The sequence below is a fragment of the Geotrypetes seraphini genome, chromosome 2, assembly GCF_902459505.1.
Source record: "Geotrypetes seraphini chromosome 2, aGeoSer1.1, whole genome shotgun sequence".
NCBI lineage: Eukaryota > Metazoa > Chordata > Amphibia > Gymnophiona > Dermophiidae > Geotrypetes > Geotrypetes seraphini.
In genome coordinates, this window is record NC_047085.1 from 108885881 (window position 1) to 108909998 (window position 24118).

Here is a 24118-nt window from a genome sequence, read left to right on the forward strand (position 1 = left end):
ATGAAATAACATGCTAAAAGAACTTAACCCCCCCCCTAAAATAGGGCATATACATACTTAAAATGATGGCTGGTTACAAACAGTATGCCTAGACTATATAGACCTAAACAGGGCAAAAGTAAACGTATGGGAAATGAACAGCTGATAATACAGAAATAAAGAGGGGGCAGGAGAAAAAAAGAAAGAAAGAGAGACAGAAAGAAAGAAAACGGGGGGAGGAGGGGGGGAGGGGGCAGACAGAAAGAAATATTGGATTTACAGTCAGAAGAAGGAAGTGCAACCAGAGACTCATGAAATCACCAGACAAAAAGGTAGGAAAAATGATTTTATTTTCAATTTAGTGATCAAAATATGTCCATTTTGAGAATTTATATCTGCTGTCTATATTTTGCACTAGGGCCCCCCTTTTACTAAACCGCGATAGTGATTTTTAGCACAGGGAGCCTATGAGCATCAGGAGCTACGAGGGGCATTCAGCGCAACTCCCAGCGCTAAAAACTGCTATCGAGGTTTAGTAAAAGGAGAGGGGGGTATATTTGTCTATTTTTTATAGTTGTTACTGAGGTGACATTGCATATTTTAAAGTATTCTGCTTTGACCTCTGAACCCCCCCCCCCCCCCCGAATACAAATGATAATTAACATTTTCTCTGCATACAGTGTACTTTGTGTTTTTTATAATTTTATTGTTGGTAGATCATTTTGACTTGGTCATTTTAAAAGTAGCTCGCAAGCCAAAAAAGTGTGGGTACCCCTGGTCTAGAGAATAATCTATGTAATGTTTGTTGTAAGGCTATGAATGTAACTATATATTGGAAAACTATTATTGTAAGACGCTTGGAGAGAAAATGGTTGAAATCTAAATCAACTGAAATAAAGTAAAATGGAGGCAGGAAATCAGAATTTACAAATTAATGATAAGGGATAAACGAAAAACATATTACACTGTCAAAATAGGGATTACAAACATCAAAGCTAAAAAATTATTCCAGCTAGTTAATTCTGTATTTGATATTACTAAAAAGAAACAATCCTCTTGGTTACTCCTTCCATCTTCAGATAATTTAGCTAATTTTTTTTAGCTCTAAGGTACTATCCTTGAGATCTTCCTATCCATCTAGTCCTTCGAACTCATATTTCAACTTTAACTCAAAAGAGGATGGGGTTCACGCAGATCTGTGCTGGTCTGCCTTTGAAAAGCCGGACTGGCATAATTTTATTAAACTTTGTCAAAAATATGCACAATCTTACCGTTGGTTAGACCCCTGTCCTCTGGATTTGATGGTGGCCGATCCTGTACATTTCAAATTGAAATTATTTGAGTGGATAACTGATTCTTTAGATGTGGGAAAATTTCCTTCAGATGATGGCAATATAATTATCACTCCGATTATTAGAAACATTAAAGAATCCATCTCATTGCCATCTAACTATAGACCAATCGCATCAATTCCCTTTTTTGTAAAACTCATGGAAGGCTTGGTTCATATACAATTGACAAAATATCTAGAACAACATTTATTACTTCATAATTCACAATCCGGATTTAGATCTCTTTACAACACTGAAACAGTAATAGCTACACTGCTGGACCACTTAAACAGCCTATTAAGCAAAGGCAGCAGTGCATTGGTGCTCCAATTTGATCTGAGTAATGCCTTTGATCTAGTAGATCATACCAATTTACTAATCTGCTTGGATGCCTTAGGTTTATATGGCAATGTCTACTCATGGTTTAAGGGATTTTTGGAAACTAGATTCCTATCAAGTTAGATTTCAGACTCAATTTTCTTCTAGCTGGAAGAATCCTTGTGGCGTGCCCCAAAGATCTCCACTATTACCTACATTATTTAATGTCTACCTTTCATTGCTAGGTGTATGTCTAAGCAATCTGAATATAAGATTGTTCAGTTATGCCGATTATTACTCAAATTGAGACTATAATGGAAAAGATGAATTTTTGGATGCAGCAATTCAAACTTAAGCTTAACTCTGAAAAAACAAAGTTCTTTGTAGCATCACCTACTAAAATCTCTCACAAACCTTCTATCAAAATGCACTCAACATCTTACGTAATCCACCCAACAATTAAAATATTAGGAGTCGTATTAGATCAACATCTTACTATGAAAACTCAGATAGATGCTGTTGTACATAAAAGTTATTTTACTTTATGGAAATTGCAAACTATTAGATCTTATTTCGAATTTTCTGCCTTCAAATTATTGGTTCAATCACTACTATTGAGTCTCCTTGACTATTGTAACATTTGTCAACCACTAAGAAAGAATTATCTAGATTATCATTGATACAGAACACAGCAGTTAGACTGATTTACGGACTGAAGAAATTTGATCACGTAATGTTATTCTACTGTGAATTGCATTGATTGCCTGTGAAGGCCCAGGAACTGTTTAAGCTGGGTTGCTTTTGTTACAAGGCTTTATATGGAGCAGCCCCTACCTACTTGGTTAATAGTTTCTCCATAGCTACTCACAAACACAGTAGAAAACCCCATGCTTTGTTTAATTTTCCTTCAGTAAAGGGTTGTAAAAATAAGAAATTTCTTAATCATTTTTTGTCATCCCAGGTAGCTTTTCATGAAAGTGAATTTCGATCACTGTTGCTCTCAGCTGATTACTATAGACATTTTAGAAACAGCTGAAAACATTTTTTCACAAAATATCTGACTACTTAATTCATTCATCCTTGATTATGTTTAATGTTTATAATTTTTTGTTAACCGCGTAGAACTTTTTGGTAACGCGGTCTATAAGCACACTTATGTTAAGTTATATAAAACCAAATAAATAAATTTATGATCCATCAATTGTGGGCAGGGGAATTAGATGAAGAGGTATGTTTTTATTGCCTTCCTGAAGTTGAGGAGTCCTTCAAGAGATCCGATCTATGGGACAGTTGATTTCAGTGGCTTGGTTTGAAGTGGGAGAAGGAATGTTGTTTGGCAGTTTGTTTGTTTGTTTGTTTGTTTGTTTTTATTTATCTTTATTAGCAATTGCAAAAGACACACACAGCCAGTAGGAAGAAAGCACAGAAAAATACAACAGCCAGAGAAAACAACAAATGAAAACCAGAATAGCATCATGTGATTCATAGCATAGAAACCCTGTTGCTGGATGCCCATCACAATTAACGGTTTTAAATAGCAAAATTCCCAAGCGAACACACACAGACCACAGACACCCGGCTCCAAGTCTCAACAGTCATGCCACAAACACCCCGCATTCATACCCCCAAACAACTGAACACACAGTTTGTAGTTGAAGGACACGACCGGGGGAGGGGGGAGCATTTTGAGGCATATTTCATCCTGGGAGTGGAGGCAAATGTGTGGCACCTATGGAGGAAGCTTGATTGTCATGTAGCCTGGCGCCATGTCATGCAAGGATTTGAACGCTATTATCAGGTCCTTGAAGACGCAACGTTTGACTACTGGCACCCAGTGAGCTGACAATAGAGCCAGGGTCACAGGCATGGAGGTTTTTTAGAAGTTTGATTGCTGAGTTTTCATTCATCCTACTATAGACTCTGGGTTCCATTGTTTCTAATTATATATCTTTAATCGAATCCATCTCTTTTCAGCTTTTGAAGAACTATCACAGATGGAGAGCTGAGTGCCCTGAAATCAGTGCAGACTTGCGTCCATCTTCTATCCAGAACCTTCTGTCTGCTGGTTACCTTGGTGTTCTGAGGTCAAGGGATTCCTCAGGTAGCAAAGTCCTAATTTATAGGATTGGTAAGCAGTTGCATTTCATTTATTAGGTAACTATAATAGGAAACTGGTTTGTGTAGTTGCTCCATTCACTCCAGTATCTAAACGTTTTTCAGCATAACAATGTATGTGATATAATAGTCTTATGTAAATCCCTTATTTGGCAAGAGCTAACGTTGACATTTTCCCAAGAGGCTTCAGGTTTAATTGAAGCAGGGTGGGAACATTTTAAAGAGTGTTTCCTTGTCACTATCAGTAGAAATCCTCTATTAACAGATTTTATGTGTACAAATAGAGTAAATAAGAAGTGGAATAAATTTTACATTTCAACTTTGATATACCACAAATAGAAATAATGGATATATCTCAGTGGTTTACAACAATTTTAAGGATGTAGAAAAGGAGAAAGGACTGCTTAGGAGGCCTAGGTTACAAGAAATGATTATAAGAGGTACAAAAGGAAGGAGGGGAGTGCATTAATAAAACAACAGAGAGTGACAATTAAGGGAGAACTGCTACTCAGAAGCTAGTGGGAAAGGTCAGTTTAAAGCAATACGTTTTTTAAGAGCTGCCTTAAATCTTAAATTATGAATCTCTTTAACAGTTTCTTTAGCAATAGATGGTTGTGCCTACTAATAGGTTAATAAACATATCAAGTGTGATGATGTGGAAATTTAGATTTGGCTCATTCCTAGTAGTAGCTCAAGGTGAGTTATATGTAGGTAAAGTACAAGGTATTTTTCTCTCCCTGGAGTCTATTCCTCCTCCTCCTCTTGGGTATCTTTGGGTATCTATAAGCATTGCTAACATTTTCACTTCTTTCTTAATATGGCTCTTATAAATCTATATTTCTTTGCTATTTTCAGTGCTATAAACCACTCTTGCCTATGCAGTCTTAAAGCAGTGGGACTCGCTGACCATTCCTCAACCTGGTGTAAGTCTGATTTCTTCTTTTGCTCAAGCTATCTTTGTCAAGCTAATTTTGCTTCACCTTTACTCTTGCAGTTCAACTTCTTTCTACTCTCTTCTCCCCACCATCTATTTGGAATCACCCAACAATATTCAGGTCTGTGGCCCTTATTTTAGATTCTCTATTCATGTTCTAGGCGTCAATAAGCTGGCGTTTATATATTGCATGGATATCTAAATTCCAATTTTATAAAACTGGGTGCAAGCATCTAAAACTGCAGTACTTCCAGGGTTTAATATACTGCAGCAGACAGATTTTGATCACTAAATTGAAATCCTACCTTTGTTTGGTGATTTCTGGTTGAACAAGATAGTTCTTTATTTCTTTCTTTCCTTTCTTACTTCCTCAGGCCCAACAATTGTCTCTTTCTATTCCCTCCCTTCCTCCTTCCTTCCTTCCTATGTCCTGAGTTCATTCCCCTCCCCCCCTACTGCCTTCCAGCCTCTGTCATTCCTCCTTCCCACACCAAAGCCTGCCTGCCTTCCACCCTGCCACGCCGATTCCTCCTCCCTGGTCCACCACTTGCCTACTACTGCCGCAACTCCATGAAGGGAAGAGCTGGCGGCATGCAATCAGGTTCACAAGCCTTCCACCAACGTCAGTTCTCTCCGATGTCAGAATTGATATTGGGGGAAGACTTGTGGGTCCGATTGCATGCCAGCGGCCCTTCTCTTCCTTTCCTGAGGCAGTGAGCGGGTAAGAGGGTGGCGAGCAGCAACAGATCACCGGGGTGGGGTGGGGCGGAGGTGTATTCGCTCCATAAGATGCACCCCCTTTTCCACGGTGGAAAAAGGGTGTTTTATGGAGCGAAAAATATGGTAGATATCATGTATTATGTCTATTTTTCATTCCTAGGTCTGCACTATTTATGGGTTAAAAGTATGGATATTTCCTAATTTAAGTAGGGCTAATCAACCACTGAAGATGTAAATTTCTTACTGTATATCATGATGTTTTGTCTATGAGAGGGCATTGCTAATTGAGATTTATTTGTTAATGTGTAGTTACTATTTCTGATGTTAAATATGTGATAGTTTTTTGGAACCTGAGCAATTAAGACAAAATGATGGAGCTTCCTGTTTCTTCAAGTGTTGCTGTCCAGGATGATGGTAGATCTTGAAAATAGCAGGATCATTATAGTGTTTAAATTGTAGTCTTCTCTTCTCTTTCTTTCTTTTTTGTTTTTCTTTAATCCAGCTCTAGGGGTTTTTTCTTAGTTTACTCCCACTTTTGTAGTCATATGTCATTGTGACTTAACAATGCTTTATAAAGTTGTTGTTTATTTAATTTCAATTTATTAAAATAAAAAAATAAGTGTATGGTATGGAAAGAATATTTTAGATACAGTAAATAAAAATGTGTTAGTCTATCAGGAGTTTTGCAGGCTGCTGATCACCTTTATATACGACTTGGTGGGGAAGGTTAGAGGCAATTAAATGGTTACCGTGCCAAAGGTCAATTACTTCCTAGATTTAGGGCCCCTTATATAAAGCCATGGTAGCGATGCTACCTTAGTAAATGCACTGAAGCTCATTCAATTCCTACGGGCTTTGATGCATTTACCACGGCTTTGTAAAAGGAGCTTTTAGAAATAGATACAAGGGAGTACTGAAAAGTTCTCAAGCCCAAGCAGGAAGAGAATAATGTGGATATGGTACAATCAGTGATCTGAAACATTGTTAAAAAAATGTAGAATTTCATTTCTGCAAATTGACACTTAAAGAAATAAGGTAACATTCTTTTCAGCTACAGTGGCAAAATAATGCTCCGAATTTAAGAAGTTGGTTGGTTATACTGAGAACTTTTCAGCACCCCTTCGTATATTGGTTGATTTCATTTGGTCGGGTAAAATACGGGTAGAAAGCTCTGAGTAAGAGAGTCAAAATCACAGCACAAGGTTAATTTCTCCAATTTCTTCCTCTTATGAGGCATTTGCCCTGCAACATGGTTGTAAATGATTATTTTAAGAACCAAAAGCAAAAGATAAATAGGGTGTGCTGGTAAGTCACATGGGATTTGGCATTTAGAACAATTAGTGGTTGAAAATCAGCTCATATAAACATTTACAGAGGTGAAATGGGATTCTTGTATGATGTACCCTTAAATTTTATTCGATCTAGCAAAGTAAATTTTTCCTCATTATAAGACAATTGACAGTTTGAACATTTCACTAATGGAACTTTGGCTTCTAGGAAGAGGATGTCATATTTTCCACACTATTATCCATCAAAAGCCATCTATGGGAGTAGAAAAAATTTGGGAAAAGACAAAAATGATATTTTGCAATCAAACAGTGGGAGTTGTTTTGGATTAAAGCAGCCTGAATCTCTCACTTAACATTGATCATTTTAATGCACACAAAGGTATTTTAATGCACACAAAAGTGTCTAGACCTCATGCAGTAGCGTACCTAGGGTATGTGGCACCCGGGGCCCATCATTTTTTGCCCCCCCCCCCCCATGTAAATTTTTATTTTTTATTTTTTTTTTTTCAATAACCATGAAATGAAATAAATGGTCAAAATAGAAACAGGCAGTGAAAATTTTCTTTTATTGAACCTCATATCTGTAACCATTATTCCAAACATAACATAACATAAATTATGTCTGAATTGTCATGACATCAGAAGTACATATGGAGTAGTTGCAGGTGATGCTTGGGACAGTTCTGATTGTGTTAGTTCGGTTTTATGTGTTTTTTGAATAGAAGGGTTTTTATTTCTTTTTGAAGGTTTTGCAGTCTGTGGTTGATATCAATTGGTTGTAGAGTTGGGGGTCGAGTGTTGCAGCTCGAATGGCTAGGAGGTTGTCAAACAGTTTTTTTCTTTTGACGTTTTTGGTTGGAGGGTGTGTGAATGGTGCACAAGTTCTCCTATGTCTGTTTGAAGTGGATTGAATTATTTAGCTGAAGAAATTAGTTACCCCCCCATTCCACACACATTAATTCTCTTCCATTTTTGTTCCCATTATAAAAAAACACTGATAAGTTCCCAGGAAAAAAATACATTAAAATAAGAAGTGAAAACAAAGGCCCCTACAGATGAGAACATAACATAAGAATAGCCTAACTGGGTCACACCAATGGTCCATCATGCCCAGTAGCCCATTCTCATGGTAGCCAATAGTGCTGCCCGATTCAGAGAAAAATATTTCATTCGATTTGATTCACCCTGTTGAATCGATTTTTCGATTCGATTCACTGTTAATGACACCGCTTTTTAAGTTTAAACAAAGTACAACAATAAATTTCACAACAACAATAAATTTCACAAAGTACTTAAAAAAAAATCACATTTTTCCATTAAAGCAGTTCTGGAGACATTTGCTTGAACAGTCTTTTTTCCCAGTCCATAAGCAAGCAATATGAAAAAGATTTCCTTAATTATCTACTCAAACATTTTTGCTATTTACTTTCATTGTACCTAGACTATTATTCAGTAGAAAAAATTTAGTTTGTTCAATCAAGCAGAACATTCACTCATAGAAGTCCAATGTCCACACAGGATTTGATTGAACAAACCAAATTTTTTCTATTGAATAATAGTTTAGGTATACTGAATAGCAAAAATGTTAAAGCCACACAGAAAAGCAGTAAAAGTCAATAGGTTCTCCAAGTGGGAACAACCTGATGTCTCAGCACTTGAGGAAAAGACCACGTAATAATGTTTATAAGATAAATCATATAAATGATTATACTGAAGCAGGGTGTCCTCAGCGTGAGAGGTAAGCGAGAGGAGAGAATTCTCCAGCGCTTTACACAATAAGGCACAGGTTAATCACCCTCTGCCTGCAGTGCACACCATCATAGGACACCTCAGGTGTGCTCAAATTAATCAATGTGATAAATTAAACAGTAATAAACAATTGGTCAATCACAAGAGTGCAAGATCAAACAGGTTGTTCCCACTCAGAGAACCTATTGACTTTACTGCTTTTCTGTGTGAGTAGATAATTAAGCAAATTTCTGATAGCCTACAGAACTGATTCTCACCTTCCATCCCCAGCCCCCAAGACTTACCAGACCCCCCCTGCCGATGTATTTACTTACTGCCTGAACTGGATATTAAATCGTGGGGAAGAGAGGAGAAAGCGGGGAAAGAGCCAGCCAAAACTAGTATTTGTTGCTGCTGAGTGCACCAATCCAGGGCAAGCAGACGCTTCCCCCATGTCTTAATAACAGACAATGGACTTTTCCTCCAGGAATTTGTCCAAACCTTTCTTAAAACCAGCTACGCTATCTACTTTTAACATAACTTCTGGCCACTTCATTTTTAAGCTTAGATCTTTCCTTCCAAACAGAGACCTTGCTAGATGTCAAATACAGCACAAGGTAACTTCACACGGACTTAACTGTGCAGGAAATGAATCTCCTCATACACCCACCATATAGTGCAAAAATGTGCAAAGGTCTGTTTTTTTCTTTCGATCCCTCCCTAAATCCCATTATGCACCATCTCTCTCCCACTCCTCTGTTTTTAGACCCATTATTTCTAACCCCCAAAGTCTGGCATATGCATGTATCTTTGAACCCCCCCTTCCCTCTCTCCCTCTGTGTACTTTTACACCAGGACCCCCCCTCCCCCAAAGGTCTGTCCCCCCTCCGAAGGGCTACACCCCACCCCTGAAGGCCTGCACCCCCCCCCCCCCCGAAAGCCTGCACCCCCCTGGAGGCCTGCACCCCCCCTGATGGTCTGTACCTCCTGAAGGCCTGCACCCCCCTGGAGGCCTGCACCCCCCCCCTGAAGGTCTGTACCTCCAGAAGGCCTGCACCCCCCTGAAGGCCTGCACCCCCCCTGAAGGCCTGCACCCCCCCTGAAGGCCTGCACCCCCCCGAAGGTCTGTACCTCCTGAAGGCCTGCACCCCCCCTGAAGGCCTGCATCCCCCACCCGAAGATCTGTCCCCCCCTGAAAGCCTACACCCCCCCCCCGAAGGTCTTTACCTCCCACCCAAAGGTCTGTCCCCCCCTTAAGGCCTACACCTCCCTCTTAAGGCCTACACCCCACCCCTTAAGGCCTACACCCCCCATCTAGTACTGTCTAATGCAATTAGGTACGGGTCAGGAGGCCAGAGGGGAAGCAGGACATTGCAGCAATTCCCAACTGACCCTCCCCCCTCGCCCTCTAAAGCAGGAGCCGGCTAGTAAGAGGAAATTGCCGATCCTGCTTTAGGGGGGGAGAGTCAGTTGATGATTCGGGAGGCCGATTTTGGGCTTTTTAAAAAATTGATTCGGGCAGAAATAAAATAACAATAAAACCACCACCAAGCAGCCCAGCGATACTCACCCTCAGTTCCTGCCTTAATTGCAGTGTCCCACGCGGCTCGGGCTCCCTTTCTTGCTTCCACCCAGCCGGAAACCGGAAGTTGCTGACCAAGCTCCGACGGCGACGGGGGGTGTGGCCGTGGGTGAATGGAATTTGAGAGAGGGCTCAGGCAGGATCACTTTGGGGACTCGCGGAAGCCTTGGAGTCAGGCCATAGCAGGGAAGTTCCCGGGCCATGACTCCAAGGCTCGAGCACCCCTAATGAGCTGGTACCCGGGGCGGCCCCCCCCCCCTAGGTACGCCACTGACCTCATGTAAGACTTCTAAAGTGACTCATATTGCTACTGACTCCTGTTGGTCAAGTATAGCTGAAACTAATATGTCTCCCCTATATTATTTTATTGCTCAAATCTAGCATGTTTCTGGTCTGCCATATGGGAGAGGGTCTGCGATGTATTGGAACAATTGATATACAGATTTCTTATATGGGTAGTCCATGGGAACTCAAGAGATAACTGAAGGCAGATAAAGACCATATGGCATATCCAGTCTGCCCATCCATGCCATCTTCTATCCCTTCCTTTCCCCTAGGAAACTTATGTACTTATACCAAGCTTTCTTGAACTCAGATAGGTTTTAGTCATCAGACTTACTCTTAGTAAATGGAATGATCATCGGGCCCTAATTTTTAATATGTGGTGGGATTTTTCTATTTATCAAAATATAAGAAGGCAGAAAGTTAAAAAAAGCTCACTTACTTAGCAGAGGGGAGATTAACTACATAGATTTGTGATTTAATATACGTTTTTTTGGTATGAAAGGTTTTTCTTCCCTCTGCTAAGTAGGTGAGTTTTTTTACTTTCTGCCTTTTTCAATATGGTGTATGATATGAGAGACTCTAACTTGAGCTTATTGCTAACCGTTTAGTGTTATCCTTTGGATTTTGAGGCCAGTTTGTGTAATTTTGCCTGTGTACTGGTAGTTTATCAGGCACAAGACTTTTCTGTTTAGGCACATTTTCAACTTTTTGTGGGTATTTTTTATTTGCCATACTTACAAGTTTGAGAGAGTTACAATAAAAAATAACGGGCCTTGTTACAGCAATATATTGATTGCTCAGATGTATGAATGCTGTTTGTTACATGTCTTGTTACTTGTTAATTGGAAAAAATGTCTAATATAAACATTTGGAGCCCTAGAAGTTTAAATTAAAATTAATTTTCTTTACAGGGCGATGGAACCCAAAGCTTTTTACAGCATATGAAGTGTTTCGTGTAAGTCTGATCACATCAGAACTCATTATAAAAGAAATAGAAACACAGAGAAATGGGGTCAAAACTATCTTTGATCTTCAGGACTGGCAATTTGCTCATGCGTTTCAAATTACCCCAACAGTTGCCAAGAAAATAGCCGGAGTGCTCACAGTGAGTTTAATGCTTGTTAAAAAGCCATAGGGGCTGTTTACCTTGTTTATTACCTTAGTTTTCAAGTTGGAGCATAATTAGTGTTCTAATTTCTGATGCATTGCTCAAAGTGTTTCTACATACTCTTAGATAGAGCACAGAACAGCTAACATAAACTGTCAGCTATTGTATTTTTATATACTAAATTTTAAGGGGTCAATATTTAAAGTGATTTAACCTGCCAGAAACAGCTCTTGGCCAGTTAAATCGGATTGCCTTTTCAGAGCTAACAAGTCACTTTCATCTGCACTTAATTAATTAGTGGCACTGAAAATGACCAGTTAGCACATAAAGCAAAACTGACAGTTCTGGGAGTAAAGTCAGTACTTAACTAGCCGATATTCAGCACTTAACTAGCCAAAGTCACTGTATAAATAGGACCTTATAAATGTCAATGATGAATTTCACACTTAACTGGCTATAGTGTAGCCAGCCCTGCAAACCTGGAAATTCGATACCAAAGCCCAGACATGGCCTGTCATTGAATTTCTGGGCATAATGCTATCTATGGTCAGCAAAACTCTGAGCATCGTTGGTTGAATATAATCAACCCCTAAATTATTATCATTGCTCAATACTAAACTTACCTATATTTATGGAGTTTGAGCAATTCCCATTGTGTTTAAGGGTAAAATAAAGCTCAGGATGGTTCAAACCTTGTAGATGCTCTTTATGACTCTTGGAAGTCATACAGCCTCCGTTGTCTCAGGTACTAACCGAGAACCTCATTTACTAAAATGTTTTAACATATGTTAATGTGATTTACATGCTTGGTAAATCACATTACCGTATGAGAACAATGGGGCTTACATTAAATGATGTGTGTTGATGTAGCATAAATAGAACAAAAAATGCACTGTTGATTTGTTTAGCAATGAGACATAAACACACTAGAGGGATGGGCCGAGAAATGACAAATGAGGTTCAATGTGGATAAGTGCAAGGTGTTGCATGTTGGTACCAGAGATCATATGCATGAATACAGGATGTCTGGTGCTATACTCGACAGGAAAGAGACTTGTGAGTACAGTGGTGCCTCACACAACGAACTTAATCCGTTCCAGGAGCAAGTTTGTTATGTGAAACGTTCGTTGTGTGAAACGCGTTTTCCCATAACAATACATGTTAAAAAAAATAATTCGTTCTGTAGCATAAAATATGCTAAGATGACATAAAAAAAGATAAATTTTTGGTTATTATTTTTATTTAGATACATCTAAAAACATAATTGTTTTTTAAAACAACACACATTTTTTAAATTTAAAGACAGACTAAGTAGAGTCTAATTTTACAGTGAGAGGGCAGAGTCTCAGCGGCAAAAACTGGGACTTAACTGTTCATTTTTTTTTTTTTTTCTACCGTGTTTCCCCGATGATAAGGCAGGGCCATCAAATAAGACAGCCCCCCCTTTTTAGAAAAAAATGTAAAATAAGGCACCCCCCCCCGCAAATAAGCCACCCACCGATACCTGCGCTTACCCGAATCGGGTGGTACGGTGGGTGACTCCGTGTGGTCCCTGGCACCCCCGACACGATCGGGGCAAGAGGGAGCTCAAGCCCTCTTGCCCCCCCCGACTCCCCGACACGATCGGGGCAAGAGGGAGCTCAAGCCCTCTTGCCCCCCCCCCGACTCCCCGACACGATCGGGGCAAGAGGGAGCTCAAGCCCTCTTGCCCCCCCCCGCCCCCCCGACACGATCGGGGCAAGAGGGAGCTCAAGCCCTCTTGCCCCCCCCGACTCCCCGACACGATCGGGGCAAGAGGGAGCTCAAGCCCTCTTGCCCCCCCGACTCCCCGACACGATCGGGGCAAAAGGGAGCTCAAGCCCTCTTGCCCCCCCGACTCCCCGACACGATCGGGGCAAAAGGGAGCCCAAGCCCTCTTGCCCCGCCGATTCCCCAACTCCCCGACAATATCGGGCCAGGAGGGAGCCCAAGTCCTCCTGGCCACGGCGACCCCCTAACCCCACCCTGCACTACATTACGGGCAGGAGGGATCCCAGGCCCTCCTGCCCTCGACGCAAACCCCCCCTCCCCCCAACGACCGCCCCCCCCCAAGAACCTCCGATCGCCCCCCCAGCCGACCCGCGACCCCCCTGGCCGACCCCCACGACACCCCCAACCCCCTTCCCCGTACCTTTCTGTAGTTGGCCGGACAGACGGGAGCCAAACCCGCCTGTCCGGCAGGCAGCCATCGACGGAATGAGGCCGGATTGGCCCATCCGTCCCAAAGCTCCGCCTACTGGTGGGGCCTAAGGCGCCTGGGCCAATCAGAATAGGCCCGGGAGCCTTAGGTCCCTCCTGGGGGCAGGGCCTGAGGCACATGGTCGGGTTGGGCCCATGTGCCTCAGGCCCCGCCCCCAGGAGGGACCTAAGGCTCCCGGGCCTATTCTGATTGGCCCAGGCGCCTTAGGCCCAACCAGTAGGCGGAGCTTTGGGACGGATGGGCCAATCCGGCCTCATTCCGTCGTTGGCTGCCTGCCGGACAGGCGGGTTTGGCTCCCGTCTGTCCGGCCAACTACAGAAAGGTACGGGGAAGGGGGTTGGGGGTGTCGTGGGGGTCGGCCAGGGGGGTCGCGGGTCGGCTGGGGGGGCGATCGGAGGTTCTTGGGGGGGGGCGGGCGTTGGGGGGGGGGGGGGTTTGCGTCGAGGGCAGGGGGGCCTGGGATCCCTCCTGCCCGTAATGTAGTGCAGGGTGGGGTTAGGGGGTCGCCGTGGCCAGGAGGACTTGGGCTCCCTCCTGGCCCGATATTGTCGGGGAGTTGGGGAATCGGCGGGGCAAGAGGGCTTGGGCTCCCTTTTGCCCCGATCGTGTCGGGGAGTCGGGGGGGGCAAGAGGGCTTGAGCTCCCTTTTGCCCCGATCGTGTCGGGGAGTCGGGGGGGCAAGAGGGCTTGAGCTCCCTCTTGCCCCGATCGTGTCGGGGAGTCGGGGGGGGGGGGCAAGAGGGAACCAGGCGGAGAGAGGGCAGTTAAGCGCAGTGCCTGCGCGGAAGGATGCAGCTCGGGCGACTTCGTTGTGTGAAACGAAGTTCGTTGTACGGATCAAGACATAAAGTTCGTTGTGCGCAGCGTTCGCTGTGCGAGGCGTCCGTTATGCGAGGCACCACTGTACTTGTAGACAAGTCAATGAAACCGTCCGTGCAGTGTGTGGCAGTGGTGGCGAAAAAGGCCAACAGAATGCTAGGAATGATTAAGAAGGGGATCACAAACAAATCTGAGAAGGTTATCATGCCGTTGTACTGAGCCATGGTACGCCCCCACCTGGAATACTTTGTCCCAACACTGGTCACCGTACATGAAAAAGGACATAGTACTACTTGAAAGGGTCCAGAGAAGAGTGACAAAAATGGTTAAGGGACTGGAGGAGTTGCCGTACAATGAGAGGCTAGAGAAACTGGGCCTATTCTCCCTTGAAAAGAGGAGACTGAGAGGGGACATGATTGAAATATTCAAGATAATGAAGGGAATTGACTAGTAGAGAAAGAGAGATTGTTCACCCTCTCCAAGGTGAAGAGAACGAGAGGGCATTCGCTAAAGTTAAAAGGGGATAGATTCAGTACAAACCCAGAGAGTGGTAGAAATCTGGATCACTCTTCCAGAGGCTGTTATAGGGGAAGTACCCTTCAGGGAAAAGGTTAGATAAGTTCCTGCTTGCAGGCCTTAGGATTAGTGGGGATGGGCGGACCCGCTATGCCTAAGGCCTGATTGGTCCAGGTTTCTAGAGTCTGGGCCAATCAGGCCTTAGATTTAGCGGGGATGAGCCGGGAAGGGGCGGGCCCGTCTCATTTCCAGGAGGCGGGCCTGTCGGCTGGACAGCAGCAAGACGCGTCCAGTCAACCAACATTTAAAGGTTAGTTGGGGGGGGGGGTCTTTAGCATGGGGGGTTCGGAGGGGGTCCGGCTTTCCGGCAGGAGGAGTTGGGCATCCTCCTGCCGGCGATTGAGTTTGGGGGGGAGGGGGGTTCCGGCAGGAGGAGTTGGGCATCCTCCTGCCGGCGATTGAGTTTGGGGGGGAGGGGGGTTCCGGCAGGAGGAGTTGGGCATCCTCCTGCTGGCAATCGGACAGGCGGCCGCTATACATGTCCCTTGCCGCGATAAGTGTAGCGGCCGTGTCTAATCTAACCCAATTCTCTAACCGGCGTCTGTAACATGGACGCCGGTTACAGAATCGGAGTTTAGTGTAGGCCCGATTCTGTATAGGACACCTCTCCCGGGCGTCCTATACAGAATCAGGACCCGAGTGTATGTTAATTGTAAGCCGCTTTGGCTAAAAGCGGAATACAAATGTTTGAAATAAATAAACACTTTTGATACCTAATGAAGCTAGTGCCTTGAGAAATAGAGAATGATGAACTAGGTTGAATGCTGATGATAAATCTAGTGATACAACCAGTACTATCAGACCGAAGCCTAAATGGCCACTAAATATGAACAAACTATTCTGGTTAATAAATCAACCGGCCACTCCCTAAATAATAGCAATAATACCAATAACCCCACAGCTTCCGACCTAGCCACCTACTTTAAAAAGAAAATCAAGATAATATGGAATCAATTAGCACTCGCCAAGGATATCACACATGAGGCAACAGCAGCAGCCAGACTCTGGACCAACTTCAAGGAAGCCAAGATCAATGATATGAGATGTCTCATTTTTAAATATGCTAAATCATACTGCTGCCTAGACACCTGCCCACAATACTTGCTGAACACCACTTCCCCCATCTTCCTAGAGACACTGACCCAAGTCAGGCGGGGGAATAATCCAAACAACCAAAAAAACATGAAGGTTATTTTCAAAGAAGCCAATATGGCACAGAGACACCTTTTTCCTGAGCCGCAGCTCAGGAAAGAGGCGTCTGTGCCACTGATTGCTCAGACTAGTTTCTTTTGATGATAACTGTGTGTTGAGTCTTGTTGTTTCACTACAATTTTTAATCCTGAGCATATGTGTATTGTACACCATTGGTGACTAATAAAGGACAATCCTTGATGAGATCCTGATTCACCCTTGGGTCCTTCCCACTGTGTTTCTTCTCTCTTCAAGTGGTGTAGGATCACCTTGGTTTTCTTCTTTCTTTGTGGCCATCAATGCAGAGCCATTACCATATGAGCACACACTACTCCTCATTTTATAAGTGGTAAGGGCTAATGTGGTAATTCTGTACTAAGTGATTAGCACTTGGTAATTTAGCTGCACTAGCTGATTAGTTGAGGAATGCTCCCCTGACTTGCCCCCTCCAAAAATATAATTTTTTTTAGTTTGTGGATTAGTGTGTGCTAAATTGGCACTTACTGCAGGATGTCTGAGCGCATCCCATGTACACCATTTTAACCTGCGTTAGTTGTGTGTTAGGGCCTTGTGGCGCTTAGTAAAGGACCCTTATAACAGCTTAAATAAAAGCCCTTCTTCACATTTTCTCTAGTGAATAATATATACAATATTTGAGGCAAAACATGAGTTTATATTGAATGTTTTTCCAATGTAGGAAAGGTGGGGATCCAGTGATCTATGCTGGTACAATACATACTGGTTTGTAATTTAAGCACTTTGCCCAGGTTGTGTAAACTGTCCAAATGTTTTGTGGAAAGCAAGGCTTGATTACTGATTAACAGCAGGATTTTAAATATATTGGCTCATCACAATTAAACATGCCAGAACATAACATCCATTAACTCATAGTTGCAAGTCAGTGCCCTAAAACAAACATTCCAGTCACTAACATTTAGCTTTGTTCCTGTTACCTACTCTGAAAAGTACACCAATATGCAGTTATTCGTTACTACTTCCCTTCCCCTTATACCCACCATAACTCCTCCCCACACAAATATACCCACACTTGCACATAGCCCTAATTCCTTCATAACCCTAACCCAAATTTGATCATTTGACTTTTGACTGGGTACCAGAGAATTGGATAGAGGATGTGCGCTAGATGTGGTGTATTTAGATTTTAGCAAAGCCTTTGACAGTGTTCCACACAGACGTCTAATAAATAAACTGAGTGCCCTTGGGATGGGTCCCAAAGTGACAGGCTGGGTCAGGAACTGGTTGAGTGGAAGGCGACAGAGGGTAGTGATCAAGATGGATTGCTCTGAGGAAAGGGATATTACCAATGGTGTACCTCAATGGTCTGTTCTTGGGCCTGTTCTTTTTAACATTTTTATGATATTGCTGAACGGTTGTTGGGTAAGATTTGCCTCTTTGCGGATGATACCAAAATCTGCAATAGAGTAGACACGTCGGGTGGTGTGACTAACATGATGAAAGACCTGGCGAAGCATGAAGAATGGTTTGAAATTTGGCAGCTAAAATTTAATGCTAAGAAATGCAGGTCATGCATTTGGGCTGCAAAAACCAGAGGAAACGGTACAGTTTAGGGGGTGAAGAACTTATGTGTACGACGGAAGAGCGGGACTTGGGCATGATTGTATGTGATGATCTTAAGATGGCCAAACAGGTTGAAAAGGTGACAGCGAAAGCTAGAAGGATGCTAGGTTGCATAGGGAGAGGTAGGGCCAGTAGGAAAAAGGAGGTATTGATGCCTCTGTATAAGAATCTGGTGAGACCTCATGTAGAATATTGTGTACAATTCTGGAGGCTACACCTTCAAAAAGATATAAAAAGTATGGAGTTGGTCCAGAGGAAGGCTATTAAAATGGTGTGTGGTCTTTATCATAAGGCATATGGGGACAGACTTAAAGATTTCAATCTGTATACTTTGGAGGAAAGGCGGGAGGGGGGAGATATGATAGAGACGTTTAAATACCTGTGTAATATAAATGTGCATGAGTCGAGTCTCTTTCATTTGAAAGGAAACGCTGCAATGAGAGGGCATAGGATGAAGTTAAGAGGTGATAGGCTCCGGAGTAATCTGAGGAAATACTTTTTTTATGGAAAGGGTGGTAGATGCATGAAACAGTCTCCCGGAAGAGGTGGTGGAAGCAGAGACTGTGTCTGAATTCAAGAGGGTCTGGGATAGGCATGTGGGATCTCTCAGAGAGAGAAAGAGATAATGGTTACTGTAGATGGGCTATTTGACCTTTATCTGCCGTCATGTTTCTATGTTTCTATATTCATAACTTCCCTTATAACTAAGGGACATAGACCCATAACTGCCCTGTCAGATAAACACCCATCACTAACCCCATATAATTCTTCTTTATCTAGAAACATACCCATTAGTGACCTCTCCAAAATTACTACCCATGCATAGACCCATAATTGTAAACATCCCTCTACCCTCCATAGGAATAGTTTAATACGTTTACTATACTGCCTTTTGATTAAACCCTGAATCAGTTTATATCAGTGTACATTCAATGAGATGAGCAATATTTCATATTGCACCTTGTAACATCCAGAATGTTTTTGGTGGATGTTGTGTCCCTGTGGAATGCTTTGGTGAAACATTTAAGATTATGTACAGATTGCTTTAAATGTAAGAAACATAGAAACATCTTAAAAACGGAGGGAGGAGCTTAGCTAAGATGGCGGCCTGAGGGTGCTCGTAGAAAGCCATCGATTCCTACCCATAAGGTGAAGCAAAAGTCATAGACCCGGGTTTTCCCTTCAGTGCCTGGGTCGCAAGTGCCGCTTTCTGGTTCGATGGATGTTTTCATCGAGCGTGGGCCTAAAGGAATTCCTGGGAGATGACCTTGGCTAGCGGTGAAGGCAGGTCAGAGAGTCCTTCAACCTCTTTCAAGGCAGTCAGCTTGTCCCCGGATGAGTGAAGAACATCGGCGCTGCCACTCCCTTGCACAGTGTCATTGGACACAGGGAGAGAAGGGAATGTATCAGCCGCCTCCGTAAGCTGTGCAGAGGAGGAAGAAGAATGGGCAGTACAGAGAGTGATGGCTGCTTCGACAATACAATTGCCACTGCGTGGAAACTTGGACTTGCAGGTGGGCTCACTAGAACCCCTGTTGGAAACTTCTACTCCAGGTACTGTGAACTTTAAAGATTTGCCTTTGGAAATTACAATTGCTCCATTACAACAGCCCCCAGTGATTGATTTAAACTCCATTTGGGAAGCAATTTCAACATTTCAATTATCTTTCGGCTCTCATTGTTCTGGGATACTTTCAGATTATTTGATGGTGCAACAAAGAGTAGGAAAACTGGAGAATAAATCATTGGAACAAGGAAAAAAATTGGGAAGTCTGGCTGTACAAAATCATTTGTTAATGAAAGAAAATGGTAACATTAACTTTAAGTTGGAAATATTGGAAAATATGACAAGAAAAAATAATTTAAGACTGATTAATTTTCCTATATCACCAACTATTTCAGCGATGGAAATGTTTAAAAAGTATCTTCTGGAGATTTTGAAAATCCCCCCAAATTCATTCCCACCTATCTCTAAGATCTACTATATTCCACTGGGAAAGAAGAAGACTTTGGAAGATCAAAAGGAACCAGTAATTGACTTATTGGACTTAACACATTTATTAGAGACATCAGGAATAGATCAGATCGGTTTAGCTACACTTTTACAGTTAGCTCTTGATTCTGATAGAGATTGGCTCTTGAAGATGTTTTTTAAACATAAAGATATACTCTTTTTGAATCAAAAAATTAGAATGTACACAAAAGAAGAGGAAACAGTTTTTGCTATTGAGACCCCAGGTCTTAAAACTGGGAGCTACCTTTGTATTAAGATTTCCTTGTAAATGCTTGATTACTTTTAAAGGAGCAAGATATATTTTCTTTGATTCTTCACAGTTATCTAGGTTTATCGTGGATAATGGAGTGGTGACAGCAAGTACCCCTGTTAATAGACAAGAGTAAAGCTTGTAGTTTAATTTTAGACTCACTTCAGGAAGTCCGTCTAAATGCCTTAAGAGTTTCCTTATATTGCTCCGACTTATTGGGTTTACACCTCCCTTCATGTATTATAGTGGGCTAACAAACAGTTTTACGATTTACTTTTTTTTCCTATTTTTCTTATTGCCTGTTTATTATTATTGTAGATACTATTGATTTCAATATGATTTAATGTTATCATGAAAATGTGAAAATCAATAAAGTATTAATAAAAAAAAGAAACATAGAAACATGATGGCAGATAAAGGCCAAATGGCCCATCCAGTTTGCCCAGCCGTAGTAACCATTATCTCTTCCTTTCTCTAAGAGATCCCACGTGCCTAACCTAGGTTTCTTGAATTCAGACACAGTCTCTGCTTCTACCACCTCTTCTGGGAGACTGTTCCATACATCTACCACCGTTTCTGTAAAAAAGGTATTTCCTTAGATTATTCCTGAACCTATCACTTCTTAACTTCATCCTATGCTCTCACATTCCAGAGCTTCCTTTCAAATGAGAGACTCAACTCATACAGATTTATATCATGTAGGTATTTAAACGTCTCTATCATATCTCCCCTCTGCTGCCTTTCCTCCAAAGTATACAGTTTGAGATCTTTAAGTCTGTCCCCATACCTTATGAAAAAGACCACACACCATTTTAGTAGCCTTCCTCTGGACCAACTCCATCCTTTTTATATGTTTTTGAAGGTGCGGCCTCCAGAATTGTACACAATATTCTAAATGAGGTCTCACCATAGTCTTATACAGGGGCATCAATACCTCCTTTTTCCTACTAGCCATACCTCTCCCTATGCAACCTAGCATCCTTCTAGCTTTCGTAGTCACCTTTTCAACTTGTTTGGACACCTTAAGATCATCACATACAATCACGCCTAAGTTCCGCTCTTTTGTCGTGCACATAAGTTCTTCTTAAGAGATTATTAAAAACTCAGTTATTTGCTGATGCCTATACCGTGTTTCCCCGATGATAAGGCAGGGCCATCAAATAAGACAGCCCCCCCCTTTTTAGAAAAAAATGTTAAATAAGGCACCCCCCCGCAAATAAGCCACCCACCGATACCTGCGCTTACCCGAATCGGGTGGTACGGTGGGTGACTCCGTGTGATCCCTCCGTCTACCGTATTTGCCTCCATGGCTGCGTGCCGCGCCTCGTCATGAAGTGAAGAGGAGGAAGTGACAGGACTGCAGCGCGCGCACGTGACTCCGCGCAAGGAAACACAGGCAGTTTCCCTCATCCCTCCCTAACGGAGACTGCAGGAGTTTGTTCACGGCCAGAACATCCAAAAGTGAGACACGCAGACAGGTTTCTTTTGCTGTGAGCAATACCACTTACTGTATATAAAGCCTGTTTAAAATGCATACGGTATATAAACAATGGTTTCACATTGTCAAGCCCCCTCTGATGCTGCACTACAGAATAATCTCTTTACTGTGTTTCCCTGATGGAGAACATTGGGGACATTAAATGGTACAATATATGGTATGATGGATAAAGCTGGCCATACACGGTACGATTTTTCGGCCGACCGATTCTTCAGCCGACCGTTTTCTTCCTCCAACGAACGCATTGCGAACGTACCTATCACGAACGTAATAAAATTCTGTTTTTTTTCAACAATAACTGTGTACTGTAGTCTTCTTCATGGGTAAATAAGGCATCCCCCCAAAAATAAGCCCTAGAGCATATTTTGGCCTTCCAAAAAAAATAAGACAGTGTCTTACCATCGGGGAAACAGGGTATGTAGAGGCCGCAGTGAACAATATATGCTTTAATTTAGGAAACTTTTAATATTCCAGCTGTCCGTTGTTGCCCACATGTGGGCTGCAGAGAATAATTATATATTGTGTCTAGACAATATGTTGTTGGGTTTTGTGGTAACTTTATGAATGTTTGATACTTGGAAACCGCTTAGAGTTTAGGTGGTTTATAAATTTTTAAAAAATAAATAAGTACTTCAGATACTGAATATTCTACTAGTTATTAATACTCACAGAAACATAGAAACATGATGGTAGATAAAAGCCAAATGGCCTATCTAGTCTGCCCATCCACAATAACCATTATCTCTTTCTCTCTCTGAGAGATCCCACGTTCCTAGTCTTTGGGGATTTGGTTTTGTGGAGGTCTATAAATGTACAGGATGGGAAGAGAGAGGAAGCAGGGAAGGGAGCAAGAACATTGGGAAAGTGAGTGCAAAGAATAGGAGGGAAGAATGGAGCATACAAACATAGCTATTGGACAATAGGAATGCCCAAAGAGAGGAGACAACAAAAGTCAGAAGAGATAGGGAAAAGAAGCTAGCAATGGGGAGAGGTGAAAAGATGAGATCAAAGGGAAGAAATGATGGGGAAACTTGGGTGACATGTGGGAGAGGGGGAAGAGGAAGAACAGAGATGGCAGGAGATGACAAGATTCTTGAACTCTGAAGGAAAGGAAAGGGGAAAGAATCCAAAGTGATAATACAGAAGAAAGAGGATGAGGAAGAGAAAGTACAGGAGAAAGAATGTAAATGAGGAGATAGAAAAAGGAAGAGAATATATTAAAACATCCCCTACTAAGAGCGAGAAAGAAAAGAAAAAAGTGAAATAGAAAAGGAAGGTGGCTACCATATAGAAAATGATTGGGGGGGGAGAGAGAAGTAATACTGACAAGGACACCAAAGGTTAGAAACAATCAACATTCACTATCAAATAATACAGTAAAATAGATAAGAAAGTAGAGTCATAGAGTATGACGGCAGAATAGGGCCGTCGGCCCAAAAAGTCTGCCCACTCCAAGAGCCCTCCCCTTAAAAGAACCTACCCCATAAAAGAACCCTCCCCCAGGTTGGGAGACAAAAGGTTACCTGGTGGAAGGAGGCATGGGGATACCTGCTGGGGAAGGGAGTGATGGGGAAAAAAGCAGGGAGAAAATGCCGAAAAAGTAGGGGAGGATGTCTGCCATAATTAGATTGTAAGCAGCAGGAGCTGTCTCTTGTATGTTTAATGTACAGCGTTGATTGTGTCTGGTACTGCTATAGAAATAAATAATAGTGGAAGAAGTAGTAGGAAGACAGATCCTGAGGAGGAGGGAGGAGGCAGGAAAGTAGATGCTGGTGAAAAGATACATGGAGGTTTGTTGTTATAGTGGATAAATAGAGGTTCCATACTAGATATCACCACCCAGGAAAAGGATCTGGGTGTCTTCATGGAGGATATGTTGAAATCTGCTTAGAATGTTAGAAAAAGGAATAGAGTAAAACAAAAAAATATTAATGCCTCTATATAGAGTCTATATTAATATGGTACAATCACGCCTTGAGTATTTTGTGCAGTTCTAATCATCCCTTTTTTTTAATGATATAATTGGGAAAAGGTAAAGAGAAGGGCAGCCAAAATGATAAAAGGAATGAAACAACTGAAGAGATCAGGGCAATTCAGCTTGGAAAAGGTTGAAAGGAGATATCTTAGGTCTGTAAAATGTCAAGAGTAACAGAATGGGTAAACATGAATTCATTGTTTGCTCTTTCAAAAAATACAAAATCTAGGAGATTTACTATAGAGTTACTAAGTAGTACATTTAAAATAGGAGAAAATATGTTTATCCCTAGGGATAAGTAGCATGGAGTCTTGCCACTTTTAGGGAAGTCCTGCCAGGTACTTGTGACCTAGATTGGCAATTGTTGGAAATAGGATGCAGGGCATGATGGACCTTTGGTCTGACCTATTATGTCAATACTTACCGTATATACTTTTTTTACAAGGTGCGTTTTACAATGCATCTCATGAATGTACGGCTTGGATATTATGAGAACTTTATTGGCTGACAGCATTTGGGAACCAGCTGTTGTCTTATTTCTGCTTTAGCATAGCATCCCCTAAAAGAC

At 42.2% G+C, this 24118-nt stretch overlaps 1 protein-coding gene across 3 annotated transcripts in view; it reads left to right on the forward strand.

Moving 5' to 3' along the window:
* TTPA (alpha tocopherol transfer protein) overlaps window positions 1–24118 on the forward strand; it is a 59176-nt gene that overhangs the window by 30072 nt on the left and 4986 nt on the right. The window contains exons 2-3 of one of the 3 annotated variants that reach the window (XM_033933432.1): window positions 3603–3756; window positions 11193–11386. In XM_033933432.1, the coding sequence (XP_033789323.1) occupies window positions 3603–3756; window positions 11193–11386 (348 nt within the window). The remainder of the gene's footprint in view (window positions 1–3602; window positions 3757–11192; window positions 11387–24118) is intronic. The other 2 variants (XM_033933435.1, XM_033933433.1) reach the window with 2 other exon arrangements.